The 26,179-nt window shown below is 33.4% G+C and overlaps 1 protein-coding gene across 7 annotated transcripts in view; it reads right to left on the bottom strand.

Annotated features, from left to right (window-relative positions):
• The window catches only part of LOC123670909 (formin-binding protein 1), a 91,872-nt gene that overhangs the window by 43,863 nt on the left and 21,830 nt on the right, over positions 1 to 26,179 (bottom strand). For all 7 annotated transcript variants that reach the window (XM_045604488.1, XM_045604492.1, XM_045604494.1 and 4 more), the window contains exon 2: positions 3,481 to 3,596. In XM_045604488.1, the coding sequence (XP_045460444.1) occupies positions 3,481 to 3,596 (116 nt within the window). The remainder of the gene's footprint in view (positions 1 to 3,480; positions 3,597 to 26,179) is intronic.

Below are 26,179 nucleotides of genomic sequence, written 5' to 3'. Positions count from 1 at the left end.
AAATGCTTCATTTCATAACAAATATCTTATAACAATAACAGTGTAAACTGTAAATGAAAATTTTAGGTTAGAACATAGATTATTCGAACCGAACTGCTGTGTTTATATTTGGCATCACTCGAAATTTGAAATTCAAACTTAAAACCACAGATTACTATAGTCTGTGTTAGAACTTTCATAGATGAATATTATTTATTTGAGATTTTAAGGTTAAATGGCAATTCTTGTAAACAACGATATCATATAAATGAAATATAATGAATGAATGGATATGAGTATCAGAGCTAATATGGGTGGTAGCGAGCTCAATTCGTTATAATTATCGAAAATGAAATAGAAATCAAGAGAAGAATATTTAATCTTTAGCGTCAACGAAATTGGAATAACTCATTTATTTTATTATAAACACTACTTTGTTCAACAAATGGAATGTTAAACGTGAGTTTATGATGGTTTTTCTAATTTAGTAGCTTATTTCCAAGGTTCAAAAGGTATATCTTATGCTTGAGAAAACTTCAGTGTTCCGGTTTTCAGGGGTGAATTAGCTCATTCTGAAAATTTAAAATGGCTATATCTTTTTATCAGGGCCGTATATAATTTTCAGGTAAATCTGTTTTGGAAATTCTAAAAAGAAATTGTTGTTGTGTTCTCTAAAGGCGCATAAACGAACGAGACCTCAAAAGCCCCTGACACCCAGTCAATGTTTTTCTTGAATGCTTTAAATAAATGAATGCTAACGTATCAAATGCATTGAATCGCATGAGAGCTTTCGGTAATAATAGGGAATATTTTGATGGCTGACGCAGAACGACTTAACGTATCACGAAGGAGTTCATATTTTATGGACAATTAACGAAATAAATAACGAACCTATTCGATTGAACTCACATTAAAGTATCATAACGGTGGCATAAAACTTGGCCTTGCTTTGATAGAGAAATGGAAGTTAATGCAATCTGAAATTAGACATGTCTGATGAGAAATTGGACGAGATTTTAAATCATCGTGCAGGATCGTCACTAGGCGTATGACAGGGAAGGCGGTCGCCTAGGGCGACAAGATTCAAGGGCGGCATTTCAAGCTTGATCAACAAAAATTACATGTGTAGAAATTCAAAGTACCAAATGAGATTTAAATCAGTCAGCAACAACAGGAAGCAATACCGATATATTTAATTAACATCAAAAACCATTGAAGGTGCCGCATTATACATTATACTCATAAATATCCAGATGTGGCGTGATCCCCTCATAGTGTTGTTTACGAGTTATTGACGCTAAAAAAAACGCTTGCACTCATCAGTCTTGTCGGCGTTCGCTTAACGTTGTCGAATTTTACTGCCACTTGGGATTCTGGATTATTTTCTTTACAATTCTCTAATCAGAATGTTGATTCCCCAGAATGGAATGCGAAATATAAGAAAACAATTCCATTTCATCACTTTCAACTGCTCTTTCTCAAGAAATATAAAAAGTTTTATTATTTTATACCACATTCCATCATTTTATAATATTCTTCATTTGTTATATCAAATTAACTAGTGTTGGGCGTGGGCGCATTCGAATTGAATAATGGTTCATCCGCATCATACGATTATTTTACTAGATAAATTTAAAAAAAAAAAAACAAATTTTCGAGCTTCTTCTAAAATCGAAACTGCCCACTCTAGAGGGGCGGCAAATAATGGAAGGCGGCATTATACAGGGTGTTTCCTAAACATGAGGCAAAAATTCAGGGGGTTGTTCCTTGGACTATTCTAAGAATATTTTGTCCTTTGATGATTTTTGAAAAACCTATTTGTTTCGAAGATATAGGGGAAACAAAATTTCAGATAATAACATTTTATTATGAAAAATTACATGAAAATTCAACTCAACCTACAAAAACTGTTGAAAATGACCACCTCTAGCCAGCATACAAGCATCCAATCTTCTCCTCATTGACTGCCGAACCCTTTCAAAAACACCAGGATCATTTCTTATTAAGTTACACCCAGCAATGATCCGATTTCGCAAGTCTTCCACATTTTCTACTGGAGTGGTATAAACTAATAAAAACTGGCCGTTTTTAGTAATTGGAATGTTGTTAAACAAATTTAAAAATAAATTGTACCTACTTAGTAAACACAGTGCGGTACGCATTTTTATTTAAACTATTATTAATTTTAAAAATATGAAAAATGTTGTTCGCCCTGTATCTTCGAAACAAAGAGGTTATTCAAAAATCATCCAAGGACAAAACATGCTTAAAATAGTCCAAGGAACAACCCCCTGAATTTTTGCCGCATGTTTAGGAAACACCCTGTATACTTTCTCTGGGAATTTCACTAATGATTTTTTTTATCAAATTTTCTAGTCTTCAACATCTTTGCATCGTAAATATCTGTAACATCTATTCGAATTCAAAATAATTGTTCATTGGCATCACCTGAATTCAATTCATATATTTTATCATTTATTCATTAACATTCACTTGAGCACGTTTATTGTTTATTGCATTCCACTCATCCTAAATCATCTATTGGATTAAAATTTGAATCCATAAAAAATAATTACACTTAAAATACATTATTCCTTCCTAAAATACTTTTTATGAAAATGTGTGGTGTTTTTCACACTTCCGCACTGAATCTTTGAAAACAAATTCACCAGATAATGTATCAAACGTATATGAATGATTCAAAATTTCTGGAATTTTCTTATTCTGATGGAAAAATACAGACAAAATGATGAGAGTTTTTCAAAAAAAAATTATACGTTCTCGTATATTTCAATTTTTTTTTCGGAATATCAATAAATGAAAATATTATATGAAAGCGATAAATGACAATTGGATTAGGAAAGTGTTCTAAAATAAATTGGTAATTCCATGATAATGAGAAAATTTGGCATTTTATCATTGAAATAATCGAGATACGATAAGTGAAATAAAACAGAAAATATAAATTTGTGAGTTAATTCTAATCTGCCACACGAAGGTTTCTTCCAAAAATTGGAAAAAAACTACGACTTCCTTATTTCAAATGGCACACCCAGTATATTATTGCATCATTAGATAGCTTTTTTTGGCGACAATTTCGGCAATATGCCATACGTTAGGTAAAAACTCAACGGTTCATGAGTTAATGGGATTCTTATGAAAAAAATGGTGGCGATGAGGACTCAAATTCTTTTGAATATTTTGGCAGAAAAAGCTTTTTTCGAAATTTTTTATTTTCGATTTCCAAGGTTTTTATCCAGATATAGGCCTAAGTACCGAACTGATAAGATTTGCTGTATATATTTTCATCGATTTTTGAATGCAGGACACGAACGATCAAAAATTCAAAAATTCAAAAATCTCATCGATAGTAATTACTAATTACTATCGATGAGATTTTGTCCCCCCCCCCAACTTCTACAATTTTTGGTGAAATTTTAAGTCAATTCAGCTCTACCTATGATAATATCAGAATTATATTGTCATTGCTTTATTACTTACCTCAATTTAAAAGCGTAATCGAACTCTATTGTTGCCCTATCCTTGACGAAATGGCCATACCTCTCCAGAAAATCAATGCCCTTCAGCGTGTGTAGAGCCAAATTGTCATATTGATCCTGTAAAAAAAAAATACTATTGAAAATAACAGTGTTATGCAAAGTGACATGATGAATAAATAAAATTCAATAACAAAACTGTTCCTGATCCATATTAAAGAGGGAAATTGGATTTTTATAGAGAAAACACAAATGAATGCAATATTTTCAACTTTTTACAAACAGTACCTACATTTCATGTTCATATTCACAATCTTATATGCACTATATATTACGCAGTATGATTTAAGAGACACACCCTTGTTGTACAGATATTTGATGCTGATTCATAATTCGAACACATCGAGCTTGAAAAAGAAATAAATAGCAAAACGATAGTAAGTAATAATAACATTGGGCTACTTCTATCAATAATGAGTAGATAGTTGACAATACAGTAATGAATCAACCATATAAAATTGATCTTTAAGAACTTTTCCATGATTCATTATATTTTTCAGAAAAGATGTAGCATGAATAATCAACATTTTTATATCTTGAAAGTGGTGACAATGCTTCTTCTATCCCAAAACTCAAAATGACATAGGGATAATGTTACATTGAGTTGTATCGATTAGCATTAAAACATATTTTGTATATAACAATCTAATCTTGTTCACTCAAGTAACATTTTCCATAATAATATGCATTTTTAGATCATTTCCCTAAAGGATAGATGATACAACTTACACAATGAGTTTCAAATGAAATTTCCGAAACTCCCAAACCAATAGGATAAAACGATTCTTTATTTTCTGAGATAGGTGTCAATATTAAATTTTCATTGTATTGCGTAAATATCAAATCAAACAAAATAATCGATATAGAGATAATCGCTATCACCTGCATTGAATCATTGATTTTTCAGGACTAGATTTTTAGATTATACCTTCGGAATATCAACTACAGTGTTAATTTATCTGATAGATTCATCTTCCGTTATCATTATATCCATAGAAATATCAACAGAATTAATTTCATCATTGGGATATCCCATGATATCGTTCCACTCAAAAAATTATTCATTATAAAATATTGAAATCATTAAAAAAGTTAGGAGATGTCTTAGCAGATCATATGAGCTATAAATTTTGAATTCCTATTATGTTGCTGTTTTTTCACGTGAGCTCTATTTCATTTAGTCGAAATCATGAGGTAATAAACAAAGATAGAGAGAATTTTGCGCAATTTTTACATGTCCCAAACATGGTTAGATTACGCTGTCGAACTATGATATTTTCAAATCACAATTTTACTGTATCCTCATGAATGTATATTATATTGAATGAAATATATTTATTCGAGTGATTCCCGATTAAATAAGCAAATTTGCATATTTGGAATCTGATATTTTTCCTAATTGTCAAATTTATAATAAGCAGAATTTTTATTATTTTCATATCTACCTGCTGAAATCTAAGGTTTGGCAACTTTTGCTCTCCTAGAGTCATCGGTTGTTTCATGTCGTTTGGCGCGCTTGAAGTTAGTTTTCTGAATTTCTGATATATAAAAGAATTTATTTCAATATATTTTGAGTCAATATGGAACATAAGAAGTGCGTTCCTTGTAGAGAAACTCGCGAATTAAGTGAAATATCGTATCATATGTTTTAATGTTTACGCGCTTCATGTCAAATTTGTTAGTTCATATTGGGGACAAAATTTGCTTACCGAAAATGATATATGCTCCCTCTATGTTTATTATTATTATTCTTTAGGAGCAATAAATGAAGTCGATTTTTTAAAAAAACTTAACACTTAATAAGCCATAGCTTTGCTGTACAGTATTTTCCCCATAAAAAAAAGTTTTTTATCACTAAACGAAACTCGTTTTTATCCATTTTTCAAACAACAACAAATATGACGCCACTATCAAATCAAATTTTTTCCTCCGAACAATAAACAACGGGTGTTTTTTTTTTCGAGGTATATAACTTTAAGTTGGCATTACTGTTCAAGATGGCGACCGATTTAACAGCTGTCAAGTGATTTATTCTCAGTTTGGTTTGACAATTCATCATGAATAGACTCACGCCTGAACAACGCTCGCAAATAGTGCAATTTTATTTTGAAAATAATGGTTCTGTGCGGAATACGTATCGCGCACTACGTCCATTTTATTTTGTTTAGCGAAGAAGCGCACTTTTGGTTGAATGGCTACGTCAACAAACAAAACTGCCGCATTTGGAGTGAAGCTAATCCTCAAGTGTATGTCGAAACACCGTTACATCCAGAAAAACTGACTGTTTGGTGCGCTTTATGGGCTGGTGGAATCATTGGTCCGTACTTCTTCAAAAACGATGATGGCCAGAACGTTACAGTCAATGGTGATCGGTATAGAGCCATGATTACTAACTTTCTCATTTCCGAATTGAACAACCATGATGTCCAGGAGCTGTGGTTCCAACAAGACCAACAAGACAAGACGCAACATGTCACACAGCTCGTGCCACAATCGATTTATTGAAAGACACGTTTGGTGACCTCCTAATTTCACGTTTTGGACCTGTGAATTAGCCTCCAAGATCTTGTGATTTAACACCGCTAGACTACTTTATGTGGGGTTATGTAAAGTCATTGGTCTATGCGGATAAGCCACAAACCCTTGACCATTTGGAAGACAACATTCGCCGTGTTATTGCCGATATACGGCCACAAATGTTGTTAAAAGTCATCGAAAATTGGACGTCCAGATTGGACTACATCCGAGCCAGCCGTGACGGTCATATACCAGAAATCATATTTAAAATGTAATGCCACAAGATTATGTTGCGGATAAATAAAATTCATTTAAATCGAAATATCCATCGTTGTTTCATTGCAATATAAAGTTCTATAGCTCTAAAAAAAAAAAAACACCCTTTACAATTTCAATCATACAATCTGCAATTATTTACCCTTCATGTGAGGATGGACGCACCTAAGTACCAACTTGTGCTGTGCTCTCCATCCTCCATTCGAGGTGTTCAAAGATACATCAAGAATTAAATATGGCAGGACATATATCAAACACGTTTATTTTCTTTAAAATCTAATATAAAAATTTAGTCTGATAAGCAAAATATACAAACAAAAATAGAGATGAAACGAATATGAAATACCTTCCAATTTCGTTCCAGACTTACTCTACAGGGTACCCATATTTATACGGGAAACTACTGAACGTATTTTCATGCAATTCAGCACTTATAAGTATTTCACGATGCTGATGAAATCTAAAATATTTTCAAGGCATGAACACCTCCGGTTTTTCCGGAAATGACGTCAACTTCCGTTTTTCAAATTAGAACACCATTTTTTTATTGCAGAAATAGATTCCTTAGAAAATTTCAAGTTATTTTGATGTAACATTTTTCAGTTTTGGTTGGAAAATTCTCTCTGAGCGGGAAAATTCGAAAAAAAAATCGAAAATAGAGCTCCGCTGAAACAAGAATAACTTCGAGGTTTTTGGATGGAAAATTTTCATTTTTGGGATTTTTCAAGATGTAGGATTGATGTATCCACTTTGAAAATCGAAATCGCGATTCATGATACAGGGGGTGAAAAAATCGCTTTCAAAGTTAGGGATGACAAAATCGTGAAAAATCAATTTTTTCAAATTAGAACCCCATTTTTTTATGGCAGATATTGAATCTACGTTAAAAAATAATGTGAGTGTATGCATCACACCCTTGCCCTAAAGTGGATATTTTCTGAGTTATTCACAATAAACTGTTTTTCGTCTTGAATTTTCAGCTATTTCTTTTCCCTTCACGCCAAAAAGATGAAATTTTCAGGAAGTGCTGAATTTCATGAAAATACGTTCAGTAGTTTCCCGTATAAATATGGGTGAGGTTCCTCGTGAAAGACCCTGTATATTGTGATATTTTGACACGCATCTTTTGGTTCAAACGAGACAAAAGTGGTAGGTATGGCACTGACCATATATGTGTGCCAGGACATATTGAGCATTATCGTTTGTAATATTTCAAATTGAATCATAAGAACATTCAGATAAATGTAGAATATAATTTCATTTAGGAATAAGAATCGAACAAAATTGCGTACAAAATTTCGGATCGATTTGACTGATAAACGACCAGCGGAAACCAGAAATGCAGCAAGACTTCAAAAATACCGAGTTATAATAAAGAAACCATTATTGTATTGCCACTCCTTTGAATCAGAACCCACATATCGAACATGCTTGAAGCATATGAGGTGAAAATTGAGAGAATGTGTTAGCTTATCGGACAAACAGGCTCAGAATTTCAATCAGCAATTACATGAATACGATCATTGAGAAGCTTGCGTAATACTTTTCACTTTCTTTACTTTCCACCTCAGTTTCGGAGAATAAACCTGAATTACAATGGGATTTTTTAGAGGTAGGAGAAATGTGGATAAAATGACATATTAGTCCAGGAGGAATCGCCGCATGAGTACCAAAAACTATTCCACCTCAATTTTTTTATGTCATCCTCTTCAAATTGTCCTACTGATAATATAAATGCATGTTGCCATGGGGCAACCCCAGGCCATATTGTTTAAACCGAAATTGTTTAAACAATTGCAAGGAATTTTTATTTTTCAACAGGACAAATTTTTTTTATATTCTGTATTGAAATACAAATAAAAAAGGTACTTTGACTTTTTACGATAAAGTTAATATTTTTAAAGATATGAATTTTTAAAGGTTCGAAAAATCTCAAATTTGGGTACTTTCGACCCATGAAAAATATATTTAAAAAAAAAGATAAATATTAATAATATTTTTTTCTTAATTCTTCATACAATAGTTAATAATATTGTAAATAGAGATCTAAAAAAATTCCATTGTTTATACCTGTTTTTTAATTTTTAATTTCGCGCACTCACAAGTATGCGAAAGCTTGTTATTGTCAAAAAAATAACATTAGTTACATACTTCCATGTGGTTGTGATTCAGAAGACAATAAGAATATCATTTATAAAAATGACGTTGATGATAAATAAATACTTATTTTTAGATCTTGTTTCATTATTTCATAATTCACCATCTATAACCTTCGTTTAAAGAAATTATTTAATGTGATTATTTTCTGTTTTACCATGAAAAAAATAACATAAACTTATAAAAAAGAAATTTTAATTACATGTTCCGATTTATGCTTAAATAACTTTTGAAAAATTGATTTCAGAAAAAATTTTACGGTTGAAAAATAACAATTCCTTGCAATTGTTTAAACAATTTCGGTTTAAACAATATGGCCCGGGGTTGCCCCATGGCAACATGCATTTATATTATCAGTAGGACAATTTGAAGAGGATCCCATAAAAAAATTGAGGTGGAATAGTTTTCGGTACTCATGCGCCGATTCCTCCTGGACTATATCTACTGTTTAGTTTTTCAACCATATATTTTTAGTTATTGCAATAACACTTCCATTTTGGAACTGAATACTAACTTTGGTTAATTGTTTTCAAGTATTATAAGCCGAAAATTGAATTGAACTACAAAAATAAACGATATAAGAAATTATATTGACTTCCAACCAAATCCGTTTTGACTGTATACTAAGGACAAAATGACACACTAGTAATGGACATAATGACATGCATAATATTTGAATGCAAAGTTCGCAAATAAACGTTTTGGTTCTTTTCGAGACAGTAACAAATGATGTGCCTAGTGAAAACACTGAATGCAACGTAGCCACTGTTCCTCAGGTTTGAAACGAAAAAACCGTCACTGCAATTAATGCAGGGGCAGTCATCGTCATCCTCATTTTTTTTTCTTAATTTTAAACGCTTTAGTGTCGGATTATTCGACGTCATCGACTTTTTTATTTTTCAACGGTCTGTTTTCTTCACCACCGGGTTTTTTTTTATCATTGAATAATGTTTGAGTAACTTCTTGTTTCTTCTTCTTGGGTGGATTGTTCGCAGCAGAATTAGCCTTGATTTTGTCAAAATAAGGCCTTGTCCCTGAGGGAGTGGTGAAAGAATTTCATTACGAAAGGATAAAGATCCTTTAGAAGTTCTAGGTCAATTGTAATCATCAGGAATCGATAGGTAGCTTACCTATTTTTTACAAGATACATACCAGAAATTTCACGTTCTATCACGTATAGTACATGCAAACTATATGTACAGGGTGGGCAAATAAGCGAGGTAAGCGGCTATATATCAGGATCCACTCATCGTAGAGACTTGCGGTAAAAAATTTTACCACTAAAGTGAACAAGAGAACACACTGGAAATTGTTTTGAAGTTCATACCTCTACCGCTAGGGGGCGTAATAGCTACCGTCGAGTAGAAACATGAATTTTACTCGAAAATGTTTCATATGAATTTGAAGAAAAAATATCATCACTGTAATCCTTAGAAAATTCTCTATCTTTTTGAAATTTCACTTTCGATTTTACGACATAAAATAAGGGTAGGTGAAAGGGAGAAATCTGACTGATTGAAACGCCTGTAACTTCAGTTTGGCTCAACATTTTTGAGCAAACTGGATCTCGTCTGAAAGATAATATCTTGTTGATTGAGGACAAAATATACTCATGATATATTTGTTTTTGCTGCTTTCGATAGGGGGCGCTAAGTCAGAAGTTCATTGTTTTGTTCATTCTACTCCGAAATTTCAAATGTAATGATAGGATTTTCTTAACAGAAACAGAAGTTCCATCAAATTGGCATGAAAAAACCTGAAGGTCGCAAAGCGATAGTTTCAGGCGTTCTGGAGTTATGGCCGAAAGAAGATATTCTTCAACTGATGCACTGCAAAAAACCAAATGTTGAGCCAAACTGAAGTTACAGGCGTTTCAATCAGTCAGATTTCTCCCTTTCATCTACCCTTATTTGACGTCGTAAAAACGAAGTGACAATTTAAAAAGATAGAGAATTTTTCAAGGATTACTGTGATGATATTTTTTCTTCAACTTCACATGAAACATTTTCGAGTAAAATTCATTTTTCTACTCGACGGTAGCTATTACGCCCCCTAGCGGTAGAGGTATGAACTTCGAAATAATTTCCAGTGTGTTCCCTTGTTCACTTTAGTGGTAAAATTTTTCACCGCAAGTCTCTGCGATGAGTTGATCCTGAGATATAGCCGCTTACCTCGCTTATTTGCCCAACCTGTATAAAATAACATGAGAATGAGCTCATTAGTTCCACGTGAAAATCGATCTATGAAATTCCATATTATTTCGAAAAATATATTTCCTTCACATGTATCGAACAAAATGACATACTATGTCGTTTTGTCCAATACATACTTTTTATAATATTGAAGCACAATTTAAAAACAAAACCAATATTCATCTTAAAACTTATACATATTATTGCGTCATAACCATAATAACAAGAAAACATTCAATATACAACGAATATTGACATGACACTCTCCAGAAGCAATTTAGAAACCAAGTGAACAAAAAAAATCCAACAGACCAAAACACATTTGTGGTTATTGCACCAGTGAAATAGACAGTAGGATGTCAATTTCTTCGCAGGATTGTCATCATCACAAGCGTGTCCTGAATCACTGTAAAACCCCGATTTATACGGCGCCAATTTTGAAAAAATCTAAAAGTTCATTTTGTCCATATTTCCCCTAAAACATAGTTTTGTTTCAAATTCTGACTAGACTCAGAATATTTAAAAAAAATCTGTTAGATTGACTACGTTGCATATATGTAATGAATAAATATGTATTTTTTAAAGAGTACTTACCTCTAGTCAGGTTATTTAGCAACGTGGGGTATTACATAACGCACCGACAACAGTGGAAATGCAAAAATGAATGAATGTGTACGCTTATAATTAACACAAATTGAAGTATCACTTAACATCAATTGTCTTGAAAGAAAGAAAGCAGCTGGGTTTGCATACGCCCTCATAAGGATCTTATAAATGTCAGTTTCTTTTAATCTCCTCCGAAATTATGTCACTTTGTTTGCCTTATAGGAAACAATGATACTATTAATCATTTTTCATCATGCTATATCCCATTATTATTCCGATAAGAAAGAATGAAATGTTCATTCATTTAGCTATTAATTTTCTAATGTGTACTATGAACATTCAGAATTGTTTTAATAGAAAATATCATTACTCGCTGAAATTCTGAGAATGAAAGAAAAAAAGAAGTGACACAATTTACGAATTGCCCAGAGGTTCACTTGAATCATGAGAACTGAGATATTCATCGTCCGAAAATTAAATCCATATCCTTAAAAATTAGTTATTTTCAAAACGTCGGAAAGTGACTCTATTGCCATTAGCCCAAATGACGAGTAGAGTGATTATATGTGTTGTCCATTTTCCAAAAATCAAATTTTCCCAAATTTGATTTTTCGATTTTTTTTAACCTCTAAAATTCAATGATCGTTATCGTCATAGACTATTTAGTTTGTCTATGGTTATCGTTATATTAGGCCACTTGAAAAGTACCAGGTCTGATGCACAGATGGCGGTGTTAGTATTAAATCCATATGATTTTTAGTTAGTACCAACCTTCAAACGATACTTGTCAAAATTTGACAGCAGTCCTACCATTAGTTTGTGAGATATTGCGTTGTGAGTGTAGGTACTTTTGTTATTCAAAAAAAGATGGAAAAGAAAAAATTTCGTGTTCTGATAAAATATTGCTTTTTGAAGAAGAAAAAAACAGTTGAAGCAAAATTTTGACATGATGCAGAGGAACATCAACCATCATTGATTGATATGCTGAGTTTAAACGTGGTGAAATGAGCACCGAAGACGCTGAACGCTGTGAATGCCCAAAAGAGGCTGTCAACGACAAAAAAAAATCAAAAAAGTTGACAAAATAATTTTTAATAACCTTAAATTGAAGTTGATCGAGATAGCAGACATTGTGAAGATTTCATCTGAAAGTGTACATCATATCATTCACGAATATTTAAACATGAGAAAGCTGTGTGCAAAATGGATACCGCGATCACAATCGTACAGAAGCAACAACGTGTTAATGATTCTGAGCAGCGTTTGAAGCTGTTTAAGTGCAATAAACCTGAATTTTTGCGTCGATAAGTGACAATGGATGAAACATTTCTGCATTATTTCACTTCGGAGTCCAATCGGAGTCAGCTGAGTGGACTGCACACGATGAACCGAATCCAAAGCGAGGAAAAACACAACAGTCAGCTGGCAAGGTTATGACATCAGCATTCTGGGATGCGAAAGGTATAATATTCATTGATTACCTCCGAAAGGGCCAGACGCCAGACCATCAACAGCGATTATTATATAGCGTTATTGGATATTGGTCGTTTAGGTAAAATGCGAAAAGAAACTTATATTTTGTACTCAACTTGTTTTTTTTTATAGTTTTGTCGTATCTGTTACAGATTTCGAGAAAAAATTTCATACAATTTTATCGAAATCCCCAGGTAAATCTAATCAATAAACTCTAATAAATGAATAAATTATCAGCTTATATCCCCAGTCTGAAGCAATTATTCACGAAGAATTCAACTATAATTATCACTCAAAAAGTAGTACTACAATAAGCATCCTGTATCTCGAAAACAAAGCCCATTTTCGTTTGTACCTCAAATTTAGGAACATCCTGTATACAATGTTTAAAATTTCGACTTCTCAAATCAGAGATTAGAATTAAAAAGTAGAATGTTTATATTTCATCATGAATCAACAAGTTTCTAGACCTATTCTACAAAAAAACCATTAAGATTCAATTATGTCAATACATGAATTTTGTCCCAATTATCAATCTTTCATTTTTAATATTCCGGGTCGATCCTCACATATCCTGTTTATGGGAAAATGCTGCTCAATCAAGATATCCATGCTATCGTAGAGAGGATATTCTTCATTAATCCGAACATGGCATCGAGTTCAGTTTTTGCGCCATAAACTCATTTATCCTTCAATAGATATGTTTTTGCCGTCACTCGTGAGAACAGTATTTTCAGTTTTTTTCAAACGCTTCGACAAAATGGACGTTCGCGTCGGAATTACATTAGAAGGACACTTTATTATTATCACTCATAATTTGACACGTTTATAAATGTGAAAGTGTTCAGAAAAATGCGAGCAATTTAGGAGTAGTAAAAAGAAATCCTTTATTTTCCCAATAGATGGCTTTAGTTATCTGTATCTCGCGATGTATAAGTCCGATCGGGTTCCACAACTTGGTGTTAGAAAGATGATATTTCGTACTACAAAAACTTTTCAGCCAGTTTTGTGATTAGTTGACTCACTTCAGTTTGAGAGCGTGTCGATGATGGACACTAGCAACGAGAAAATACGCTATATTCAACAGGTTTTTTTTCGATGAAGGCGAAAATGCAAGCCAGGCGGCTGAAAATGTAAATAGTGTTTATGGTCCTGATACTGTAACAGTCAATCACAAGTTATTTTAGTTTCGCCGATTCACACACTAGAAGGCCAATTATCGATTATGTCGATAAAATCATGGAAATTTTCGAGTCCGACCATCACGTTAAGCACTATTTCGATTGCCCAGAATCTAAAGATTGCACAAAAAACCATTTGCATATGGCTAATCTCCAGAAGAAGCTCGAAGAATGGGTACCAAACGCAAAACACCTCATGGACCGAATTGCCATCTGCGAATCGCTACTGAATCGCAACAAAATCGACCAGATTTTGAAGCGGTTGGTAACTGGTGATAAAAAGTGGATCACTTACGACAACGTCAAGCGAAAACGGCTGTGGTTGAAACGCGGTGAGCCGGAGAAAACGGTGGCCAAGCTGGGATAGACGGCCAGGAAGGTTTTACTGTGTGTTTGGTGGAATTGGCAGAGAATTATCTACTAAGAGCTGCTCCCCTACGGCACTACTGTTAACTCTAAACTGTGCTGTCAACAATTGGACGGTCTGAAAGAAGCAATCGCCCCTGAAGGATACAATTGACCAGATTTGGCCAATAGAAGAGGAATAGTGTTTCTTCAGGACAACACCAGGAAACACACATCGATAGTGACTCGCCAAGAGGTTCGGGAGCTTGGTTGGGAGGTTCTTATGCATCCATCTTATAGTCCGTCCTGGCACCAAAAGATTACCATCTGCTTATGTCCATAGCGAACAATTTTGCTAGTGAAAAATTCGCTTCAACAGAGGCTTCGAAGATCGACTGTCTCAATTTTTTGCCAATAAAGGCGAGGACTGCTATGAGAGTGGCATAATGATATTCAAAATTCAAAATGGCAACAAGTTATCGAACAAAACGGCGCATATTTCACCTAAATCGGGTCATTCTAACTATGGTAATTGAAGACTTGTTTCTCATCCAAAAATAACGGATTTAATTTTACTACACCTTTTATTTGGCTAAATAGGTTCTAATTTTTGAAGAAAATTTATATTTTGGCCGTTTTCTCTTAATTTTTGCTAGTAGGTAGAAAACTTGGACACGTATTTGAAATCAGCACATTAAAAGCAAATAACTTTAGTTGTTGCGTTTCTGGCAAAAAAAAAAAAAATTTTCATTCTGTTGGCTTGTTTATGAATTGAAAATCGCCCAACGCCATCGCCGTTGAATTGGGTTAAGCCCATAATTCGAAATGGTCGATGTTATCAATTCATTACGAGTATAGGAGAACAAAATAGAATCATGTAACAAGCCGCTAGGAAAGTTACCTCAGATTCCGTCATGTACTTGCTAACACAATCATGGACGTTGTTTTGCATAACGAATCGTTTAACTATACGTTCTTGATATTTCTATAACATATTTCGTTTTTCTTTAAGGCATTCTCTATTCTGAACTCGTAAATTTGTATCCGGATGTTTTTATATCTATAAATTGTATAATTTCTGATTCGGAACAATGTTATCCATTGATGAAGTTGGAACTAATTAGTTCCTACTTCTACGATTCTTCTTGCTTGTTAACACAGAAAATATACACAATACCTCATTCATGGAATATCTAAAATAGTGAAAAATCCTATCATAAATAATATGGGACAGAGATTGAATTCGGGTTTATCCATTTTGAATGCAATTAGACGTACAATTTATAGAGACTTTCTGGTAAAAAACATTAAATTTTTATACATTTCAACATAAAATACAAAACAAGTTTGTTACTGGAATATTCGAGTTAGTTCATAGTGAATTCATGCAAATATTCATCTGGAAATTTTATTGATGAAAAAGAAGAGAAAATGAAGAAACTAATACTTCTTCATTAACGCCTAAAGGCAAGGGCGTAGATCTTTTTTTTTCTTGGGGGGGTATTCGAAAAAAAAATTGACGACATTTTTTACTCATATCTATAATGTGAAAAAAAAAGAAGTGTGATAACGAAGTTTGATACAAATTACTCGAAATAATTGAGAGATTCCTTGGATAAGTGAAAAAATAAAATGACCCATAGAAATGGTGTTTTTTGTATCCTACTTTTTTGTGATACTTAACCAGTTTATCGGATCTTTATTGATCTTCGCTTAAGTGAATAAATACCAAAACTTATAATAAATTTATTTATCACAGCTACCTAACTGGATCTTAATAATAATTTGGATTTTCCTGAGAAATACTATAGAGAGCTGTTTGAATTTTTTTCTCGAAATCGAATACGTCGAAACTACAACAAACCAAAAAGTGTAGTACTGAACCAGAGTTTCTTTTTAATTTTTTCCAAACACCAGTACCCCCACTTTTCTACTCCCTTGCCTAAAGGAACATTATAAGATATTAAAGAACAAACACAATTATTATATATCATACTGAGGTAACTTATATCAGTCACCGATTCAGTATGAAAATTTTGCAACATGTTTTTCTCATTGTGAAATAATTTGAAATGGTCACGGACAACACATAAAGTTTAAGTTTACCCAATGTGCACAGACGTTATCGAAATGATTTTTTTTAATCGGTGGATAACATATGATGGCAATTGTATACTGTTGTCCAATTCTACAGTGAGTGGGCAAAGTAAGGATTGTAAGGAACAAACTTAACTGTATGATTTCAAGCAAAACGCTCGGATGAATGTCGTCATAAGTAAAATTCTTACAGCAAAGGTGGTTGAGTAAAAACCCAAATTGACTTGTCATTCAATAACGGAGTCATGAATTTCGTTCCACACACTGTATACAGGGTGGCCACTTTTTCAATGGGATTGTATTGGTAACTTTTAAACCATAAGAGTTAGAAGGTCGGTCAAATGGAGAAAAAGTTGCATGCATAGAAGCATTATCAAGCAGTTCAAACAAATCGAGATTATCAGGGCCGGTTATTGAGATATCATAAGAAAAGTAAATTCTGTCATTTTCATTTTTCTTTTTTTCCCACTTTATTTCAAATATTATCAAAAAATGTTACAGGAATTTTTTATTCGACAGTGAATTGTTCTCAGTTTGACGTAATCAGATTTCGTATCCAACGTTTCGTGCTCTCTGGGCCACCCTCAACCTCATTTTTTTCAATACGGACCTGTATATTTTATGACACTTTTCGAAATAACTTTTAACGCTGAATTCAACGATATATCGTACAATGTCATTCAAAGTTGATTTTCAGGTGATTTTGACCCTTATCCAATTTTCTTTGGATCGGATCTGTAGTGAATGCAATTTATCAAAAACTGCTGTTAATAAAATAGTCAAGAGACGCGAATACAATGATTTTAAATTTGAATACCAAGCCTTGCAAAACTTATATCGTAATGATATCAAAATAAAGTTCGATTCTGGAACAAATGACAAATCCAACAATAGTGATTTCTCGCGAGAAGATTGAGAATCTATTGGAAGGTATTCAAGAAGACGAAATAAGCAAATGTATAAGAAGTATGTGTTCCAGAACCGTTAAGTGCATTTTACAAAATGGTGGATATTTCGAACACTTACTTCATTCATTTTCATTTACTTTCGAATAATCATTTGATTTTTCTTTCATTAAATGATAATTCGTTTGATTATTATGAATTGAAATATGTAAATAATTATTACTTGTTTCTTGATTTGATACTGATATGTTCCATTTAGTTCAAGATGACCAAGTTGATTTTCTCATCGAAATGTATTGCATGTTGTTAATTAAACTAAAGGTACCGAAATGTAATACAGATCCGACCCAAAGAAATTTGGATAAGGGTCAAAATCACCTGAAAATCAACTTTGAATGACATTGTATGATATATCGTTGAATTCAGCGTTAGAAGTCATTTCGAAAAGTGTCATAAAATATACAGGTCCGTATTGAAAAAAATGAGGTTGAGGGTGGTCCAGAGAGTACGAAACGTTGGATACGAAATCTGATTACGTCAAATTGAGGATATTTTACTGTCGAATAAAAAATTCCTGTAAAATTTTTTGATAATATTTGAAATAAAGTGGGAAAAAAAGAAAAATCAAAATGACAGAATTTACTTTTCTTATGATATCTCAATAACCGGCCCTGATAATCTCGATTTGTTTGAACTGCTTGATAATGCTTCTATGCATGCAACTTTTTCTCCATTTGACCGACCTTCTAACCCTTATGGTTTAAAAGTTACCAATACAATCCCATTGAAAAAGTGGCCACCCTGTAAACGGTGATTCACCGCGGTGGCCTATTAGGAGTAAATGGAAAACTGATCAGAATTTTGTACTCAAAATTTGCAAGTCAGGAGGCGATGATCTTTCTCCATAAAATATTTTCAGATCTCTAAAACTTCCGATTATACCGGAAACAAAACTCTACTTCCTTATTTCAAATGGCACACCCAGTATATTATTGCATCATTAGATAGCTTTTTTGATGACAATTTCAGCAATATGCCATTCTATGTGTAAAAACTCAACGGTTCATGAGTTAATGGGCTTTTATGAAGAAAATGGTGGCGTGGGGACTCGCACTTTTTTGAATATTTCTGCAGAAAATTTTTTTTCGAAAAAACACCCTTTTCATTTTCGATTCTGCAAATACGTAGTATTATAAAACAATTTGCAGTTTGAACGAAAAATCGTCAAAACTCCAGATTTTCAAATTAGAACCTATAGTTTTTATTATTTCAGTGAATTCTACTCAAGCAAACCCTATACCTGAAATGGATACATTGAGAGTTATGGAGGAAGAACTTTAAATGAGGAAAAACCGCAATTTCTAAATGGGTGGACTAGTCTGTGACTTCAGGAAAATACAGGTAGAAACAAATATTCGATGTCTAAATTTGATATTTCAAGAATTGTAATGAATTATTCATAATTGAAAATTGTATTGGTTTATGAATTTCTCAACAATCCCAACGAAAAATTAGTTATAATTCATCAAATGTTGAATATAATTATCCAAAAATGGAATTTCAGTTTCTCACAGATTCAGTGGCGTACCAAAGGGGGGATAAGAGGGATATATCCCCCAGAAGGAATATCTATTATATGTAACAACCTTATATGTCACAATCTTATTATGAGTAAGCAAACTTATTTGGAAAACTTCTTCTTTCTTGAAACGCCGTTGAAACGACTGAAATAATAAAAAAATAGGTTCTAATTTGAAAGTCTTGAGTTTTGATGGATTTGAGTTGTCGAAGTTTATGATCTCCTTATAAACACCCTGTACATTGTCGATCTAAATCGCAAAAATTCTAATAATACTAGGTATTAGCAAAATTTAAAATGAAAAAGGTTTTTTCGAAAAAGGAATTTCTGCAGAGGAGTTTACGTCCAAGGTATGGCATATTGCCGAAATTGTCATAAAAAAAAAACAATCTAATGATGAAATAATATACTGCGTGTATCATTTGAAATAAGGAGATAGTAGTATGTTTTCCGTATAACTGGAAATTGTAGAGATATTTCAGGGAGAAAGATCATTGTCCCAAACCGCAACGTAAATTTTCAACACAAAATTATGATTAGTTTTCCATAAACGTTTAGTATACTGTAGAGTTAAATATTTATCATATAAAATTAAATCATAAAAAACAGACTTGTTCGTCTCGTTAATATTAAAGGCATGAATGGAAACAAAAGTTTTAACAAGAATAGGCACACCCTGATCTAGATTCTGCAAGAAAAACTGAAGTGCATTCAGAAGGACCAGTTCCATATTTCTTTCTGAACTCCCAGAGGATGAGACACAAACACCGTCTAATGCACTTCAAAGAATTCAATCTGATAACTTATCTATTTATTCAACGTCACCTAAATTCGTGTAATTGAATAATAAAAGCTGTTTGCTCAATTCTACTGTTGAATAATAAGGCAGCTGAATCTGTATGACCTGTAGAATGAATTCCTAACTGTCATATGTAAATTATCAATAGAGCAGCACATCTATCTGGCTGATATATTTTGCGGTAATTACAGTACACAAAAACTTGTCAGTTATACTTGCATACTGTAATTTTCTCGCAACACGCCAATATAATTTCCACAAACGTTATGAAGGCACACGCTAAGTTGAATCGTGTGCACCAAATAGAAAAACAACGGTCAAATATTGTTGACCACGTGGACCGCATACACTGTGTCCGTAAAGTATGGAACAAATTCATTTTTTGCTAAACAGACCATTTTAAGAAATAATCCTAAAACACGTAGATTTTTTATTTTAATTTACCGTATTTTAAAATAATTATCTAATATACAGGCTGAATTACTTTCGAGTAATGACGTCACCCCCATTTTGTCCCAATTTTCCGATTACTCTAGCTGAGCTGATTCCAAAAATGTATCACATGTTGATTCCAATTGGTACAGAGTGGACAAAAACTCCATTTCTACTTCAAATTAAATCCAAGCAATAATTAAAACATTCACGAATACCAAAAATATTGTAGTACCAAACTGTCATTTCATTTCACAAAAAACTAAACGACTATGTCAATTTTAAAATTGATAAGAAATAATTTCTTTCATATTCTGTCTGCTAGACCACAAATACCAAACATGTTTGGAAACAGCTCATTTTTATTAATCTAAAAATGTAACAAACTACAGGGTGTCACATTCAAATCAATTGCCGCTAGACAATAAGTATTTTTGATAATATTGTTAATTTAACTAATAAAGAATGTTACGCGTTACTTTATGAACACACACAAAACTATTGTATTTTTGTCCACCCTGTACCAATTGGAATCAACATGTGATACATTTTTGGAATCAGCTCAGCTAGAGTAATCCGAAAATTGAGACAAAATGGGGGTGTTCTATTTAAAAAAATGACGGTGACGTCGTTACTCGAAAGTAATTTACCTTGTATATTAGATTATTATTTTAATATACGGTATATTAAAATGAAAAATCGACGTGATTCAGGATTATTTCTTAAAATGGTCTGTTTAGCTAAAAATTAATTTGTTCCATACTTTACGGACACAGTGTATAATAATTTCAATAAAATTGAAATGAAATTTATAAAAATTTCACAATACTCAGATGCGACCAATCCACACAGCAATGAATAACGATAGATATTCTTGTCTATGGTAGTACAGCTTTTGTGAAACCGAATGCCGTAATTTTGATTTGAGAGCAAGGGAAATATTATCCATTCCATTTCACAGAAATCGACAACATAATATAATATAATCTATCGAGACTCTGAGGCTTGGCAATTATCAGTTGGTTTATCCTATTATGTACAGGGTGGTCAAATAAGCCAGGTAAGCGGCTATATCTCAGGATCCACTCATCGTAGAAACTTGCGCTAAAAAATTTCACCACTAAAGTGTACAAGAGAACACACTGGAAATTATTTTGAAGTTCATTCCTCTACCGCTAGGGGGCGTAATAGCTACCGTCGAGTAGAAAAATGAATTTTACTCGAAAATGTTTCATATGAAGTTGAAGAAAAAATATCATCACAGTAATCCTTGGAAAATTCTCTATCTTTATAAATTGTCACTTTCGATTTTACGACATCAAATAAGGGTAGGTAAAAGGGAGAAATCTGACTGCTTGAAACGCCTGTAACTTCAGTTTGGCTTAACATTTTTGAGCAAATTAGATCTCTTCTGAAAGATAACATCTTGTTGATTGAGAACAAAATATACTCATGATAAATTTGTTTTTGCTGCTTTCGATAGGGGGCGCTAAGTCAGAAGTTCATTGTTTTGTTCATTTTACTCCGAAATTTCAAATGTAATGATAGGATTTTCTTAACAGAAACAGAATTTCCATCAAATTCGCATGAGAAAACCTACAGGTCGCGAAGCGATAATTTCAGGCGTTCTGAAGTTATGGCCGAAAGAAGATATTCTTCAACTGATGCACTGCGAAAAATCAAATTGTGTCTTCAAGTTCTAACAGAAACAGAAACCCCATCAAATTTGTATGAAAAAACCAAAAGGTCGCAAAGCGATAGCTTCAGGCGTTCTGGAGTTATGGCCGAAAGAAGACACAATTTAGCTTTTCAGTGCATCAGTTGAAGAATATCTTTTTTCGTCCATAACTCCAGAACGCCTGAAGCTATCGCTTTGCGACCTTTTGGTTTTTTCATACAAATTTGATGGGATTTCTATTTCTGTTGGAACTTGAAGACACAATTTGGTTTTTCGCAGTGAATCAGTCGAAGAATATCTTCTTTCGGCCATAACTTCAGAACGCCTGAAATTATCGCTTTGCGACCTTCAGGTTTTTTCATGCAAATTTGATGGAATTTTTGTTTCTGTTAAGAAAATCCAATCATTACATTTAAAATTTCGGAGTAAAATGAACAGCCGCTTACCTCGCTTATTTGCCCACCCTGTACATACTTATAAAACCTAAGTCGAGCACAATGCTTTGCTGATTTACGCATAACAAACTCAAGGCGTATACAATATACATATTAAAAAAAAAGATGAAAATTATATGAAGCCTTCAATAGACTAACCCTCACACCCGTATCAAATTTTATCAAAACTGGACTGGTAGAACGTGAACTATTGCGATTTTTTATTTATTTATTATTACCTCAAAATGATGATTATAGATAGAGGAAGCATAATTCATTTTCAGTAAACATATTTTGTCCACAACATAAACTATCAAATTTTACATAAGGAGGGAAATGAAAGCACATATCAGAGATACGAATTCTCACTCAATTCAACAACACACTTCCCATATCCTATGGCGAATCAAAGTTTCATATTAACTCGAAATATATTTGAGTAAATACCAAAAAATGTCTGAAAACTTTCAAACCTCGTCAAACAACCAATGACAGATGGATCGGAATAATAATGCTTAGGTGCCAAAGCTTGAATTTCAACAAGTAAACAAAGACTTCTAAATTCGACGAAATATCAAATTCCAAATATTCAAAGTTTCATATTTAATCGAGAATCACTGAAATAAATTTATTTCATTCGATAAAATATACCTACATTCATATTATTGTAAAACCGTGAATTTGAAGATTATCACATTCCGACAACAACGTCGTCTACGCATGTTGGGGACACGTATGAAATTACGTATACTCCCTTTATCTCTGATTATTGCTAAGCTCATTTGCAAACCGAACCACAGTATTCCCATGAAATACTTTAAATAAAAATCATACATGACATGATTATTTTGAGCAGTAAAAATACACAGAGAGAAGAAAAACTGTACAAAATTCTGATCTCGGTTATTTGACGTTTGCGACTCTCACTATGGGAAATATTGGGGTTTTTGGATATCCTCTATCTGAAATTTTCTATGGGAAAGCCTTCGGCTCAAAATGAACACCCATACCAAATTTCATTGAAATCGGATAGGATTTATAGAAGTCAGGCTGTCAAAGAATGTGCGGACAAACAGACCGATAGACAGACACGAAATCAAAGATGTTCATGATGATTTGTAATGTGTTTTACGAGAAACTTGTGTCATCGCAAGTTATGATTCTATATTCGTTCGTTTCAAAATCTGATTGAAATTTTCGAAAATTCAGAATTCCCTCACTATTAGAACTTCTTACCGTCTGGACCACTAAACGTTTACGATAATGATTTGTTGGTCTTTTTCGTCCACCTCCATGTATATACGATGATGCCAATCTACTACTCTTCAAAAATCGACTCCATGCTCGACTCACTACACTTTCTGATACGTTCAACCGCATTTCGACTTCCACTTCAGACGAACCTTTACACCTCTAAAGCACTAATTGCCCACTATTCTTATCGACGCATAGGTAACATGTTAGTGAAAATTAACAGCTTTATTTCAGATAACACGATTATTGCAGTAGCACAAAAAAAATTCCTTATCGTTTTCAGACATAATTCCTACATGTATTCATCCAAGAGATATCGAAACGAGAAGAGGAAAAGAAAAAGATTCAGTAAAATAGCGCCGTCTTTTTGAAAATAAACGTCGCCCACATCCATGTCATCCAATTCCGATGGATAATTAGGCAAAACCTTCCTGGTCGTCAATCCTAGCTTGGCCACCGTTTCCGCCGGTTAACCGCGTTTCGATCATGACCGTTTTCGCTTGACGTTGTCGTAATTGATCTTCTTCTCATCACCAGACACCAACCGCTTCAAAAATTCGCAGATGGAAATTCGGTCCATGAGATTTTTTTCGTTAACGCGTGTGGTACCCATACATCGAACTTCTTCTTGAGACCAGCCTTATGCAAATCGTTCCAAAATGTTTTTGTGTAATCTTCAGCCCTTGGCCAATCCAAAAAGTGCTTACGTGATGGTCGGACTCGACAATCGACATCTTTGACATCGAAATTCCCGGAACGGAATCGCGAAACCAAAATTGTGCGTTATTGGCTGTTACAGTATCAGGACAATAAACAATATTTACATTTTTAGCCACCTGGCTTGCATTTTCTCTTTATCGAAGAAAAACTGTGAAATACAGCGTATTTTCTCTTTGCTAATATGTCCATCTTTGATGCGCGCTCAGCCTCAAACTAAACTAATCACTAAACTGTCAGATAAGTTTTTGTAGTACGAAATCTTAATATATAACGCCATTCAGTGGAACCCGATCGGACTTATACAACGCGAGATACAGATAACTAAATCCATCTATTGGAAAAATAATGGATTTCTTTTTACTACACCCATAGAGTATAAACATAGATAGAGGGAGTACACGCAATTTTTACATGTCTTCAACATGGTTAGATCTCGTTGTCGAATTGTGATATATTTTCAAATCCACAATTTTACTATATCGTTATGAATGTGTATTATATTGAATGAAATATATTCATTTGAGTATTCCCGAATAAATATGCAAATTTGTATATTTGGACTCCGATATTTTTTCCTAATTTTCGAATTTTTAAGAAGCAGGATATTTATTATTTTTTGTATCTATTGTTTTATTGATAAGCAACAGGTCCCTGCTCTGGTGCCAATTTGCAATGGTGACATTTTGGGGAATTCTTTCGAGGAACCAAAAATGCTCTTGGTAATCGGTCATTATCGTCTAGTCGAAATGAATTTACATGAGTAGCAACTTATCCCGAAATCCAAGCTTTGGCAACTATTGCTCTCCTAGTGTCATCGGTTGTTTCAGGTCGTTTGGCGCGCTTGAAGTTAGTTTTATGAATTTCTGATATCTTTAGATATTTATTTCAATATATTTTGATTTAATATGAAACGTTGATTCATTATGGACATAAGAAGTACGTTCTTTGTGGAGAAACTCGAGAATTGAGCGAAATATCGTTTCACTTGATATGTTTTCATTTCCGCGCGCTTCATGTCAAATTTGATAGTTCTGTTGGGGGCAAAATTTGCTTACTGAAAATGACATATGCTCCCTCTTTCTATGTCTATCACTCTGAGAATTAATTTATCAAATGAACATAACGAAATGACGTTAATAAAGTCGACATTTTCTGAAGTTTACGGAAAAAAAGGGTAATTTTTATTGCCTACATCCTCTGGTATTGCATTGTATGTTGCACTAATGCGGTAACAATAATATAGTGGGATTGCCTACATAAATGTATTATTTGTGTGAAATTCGCGTTTTCTTTATCGCGGTTTCCCGGGAACTGCATAGTCTAGGGTCCGAGACATCCTGAGCGCTGGTCACGGTTCGAATGGTGGGAAACCGCTGTGACCCGCTCTCCCGGCCTGCTGCGACTTCTTGTGATCGCGACCGTGACCCCAACGACCCACCAAAGTTACCTGGCAATCAAGACCGGCGGTGCGCCGTTCTACCAGACAATTTCATATACCAAAAACTAATAGAATAGTTATTTATAATACAAGTGCAGAAGGCATTGATATCCTTCCACGAGTTCAAAATTCAAAAACAAGCCACGAAGTGGCGAGTTTTTTAATGAACGAGTTGTAGAATGAGCCTTCTGTACGAGTATTATACAATATTTTCTCTAAATCATTGCATTTTTATTGAAATTAATGAAATATTTCCATAAATATCACTTAGTGATTTTTGCATTGAAAATGTTGATTGGCAGAACTGATTTCTCTAAGGCAAATTGATGAATTGACAGATAAAGCCGTGGCGGAAAGTTCGGAGTACCAACATCTAATAATAAAATATAACCATAAAAACTGTGCGTTTCTGATATATTCTCGCACGATTTTGTTCTACAAGATGTGGAAGAATGAACGGAATAACCACAGAATTAGAGAAATATATGTAGTGTCCGTGAAGTTAGCACCCATTTTTCAAAAATCAACAATTTTTTTCTTGCATTCGTTAGTAACTCGTT

Source organism: Harmonia axyridis, chromosome 1 (genome assembly GCF_914767665.1).
Source record: "Harmonia axyridis chromosome 1, icHarAxyr1.1, whole genome shotgun sequence".
In the NCBI taxonomy this organism is placed as follows: domain Eukaryota; kingdom Metazoa; phylum Arthropoda; class Insecta; order Coleoptera; family Coccinellidae; genus Harmonia; species Harmonia axyridis.
This window is presented reverse-complemented; position numbering and strand designations above follow the sequence as displayed.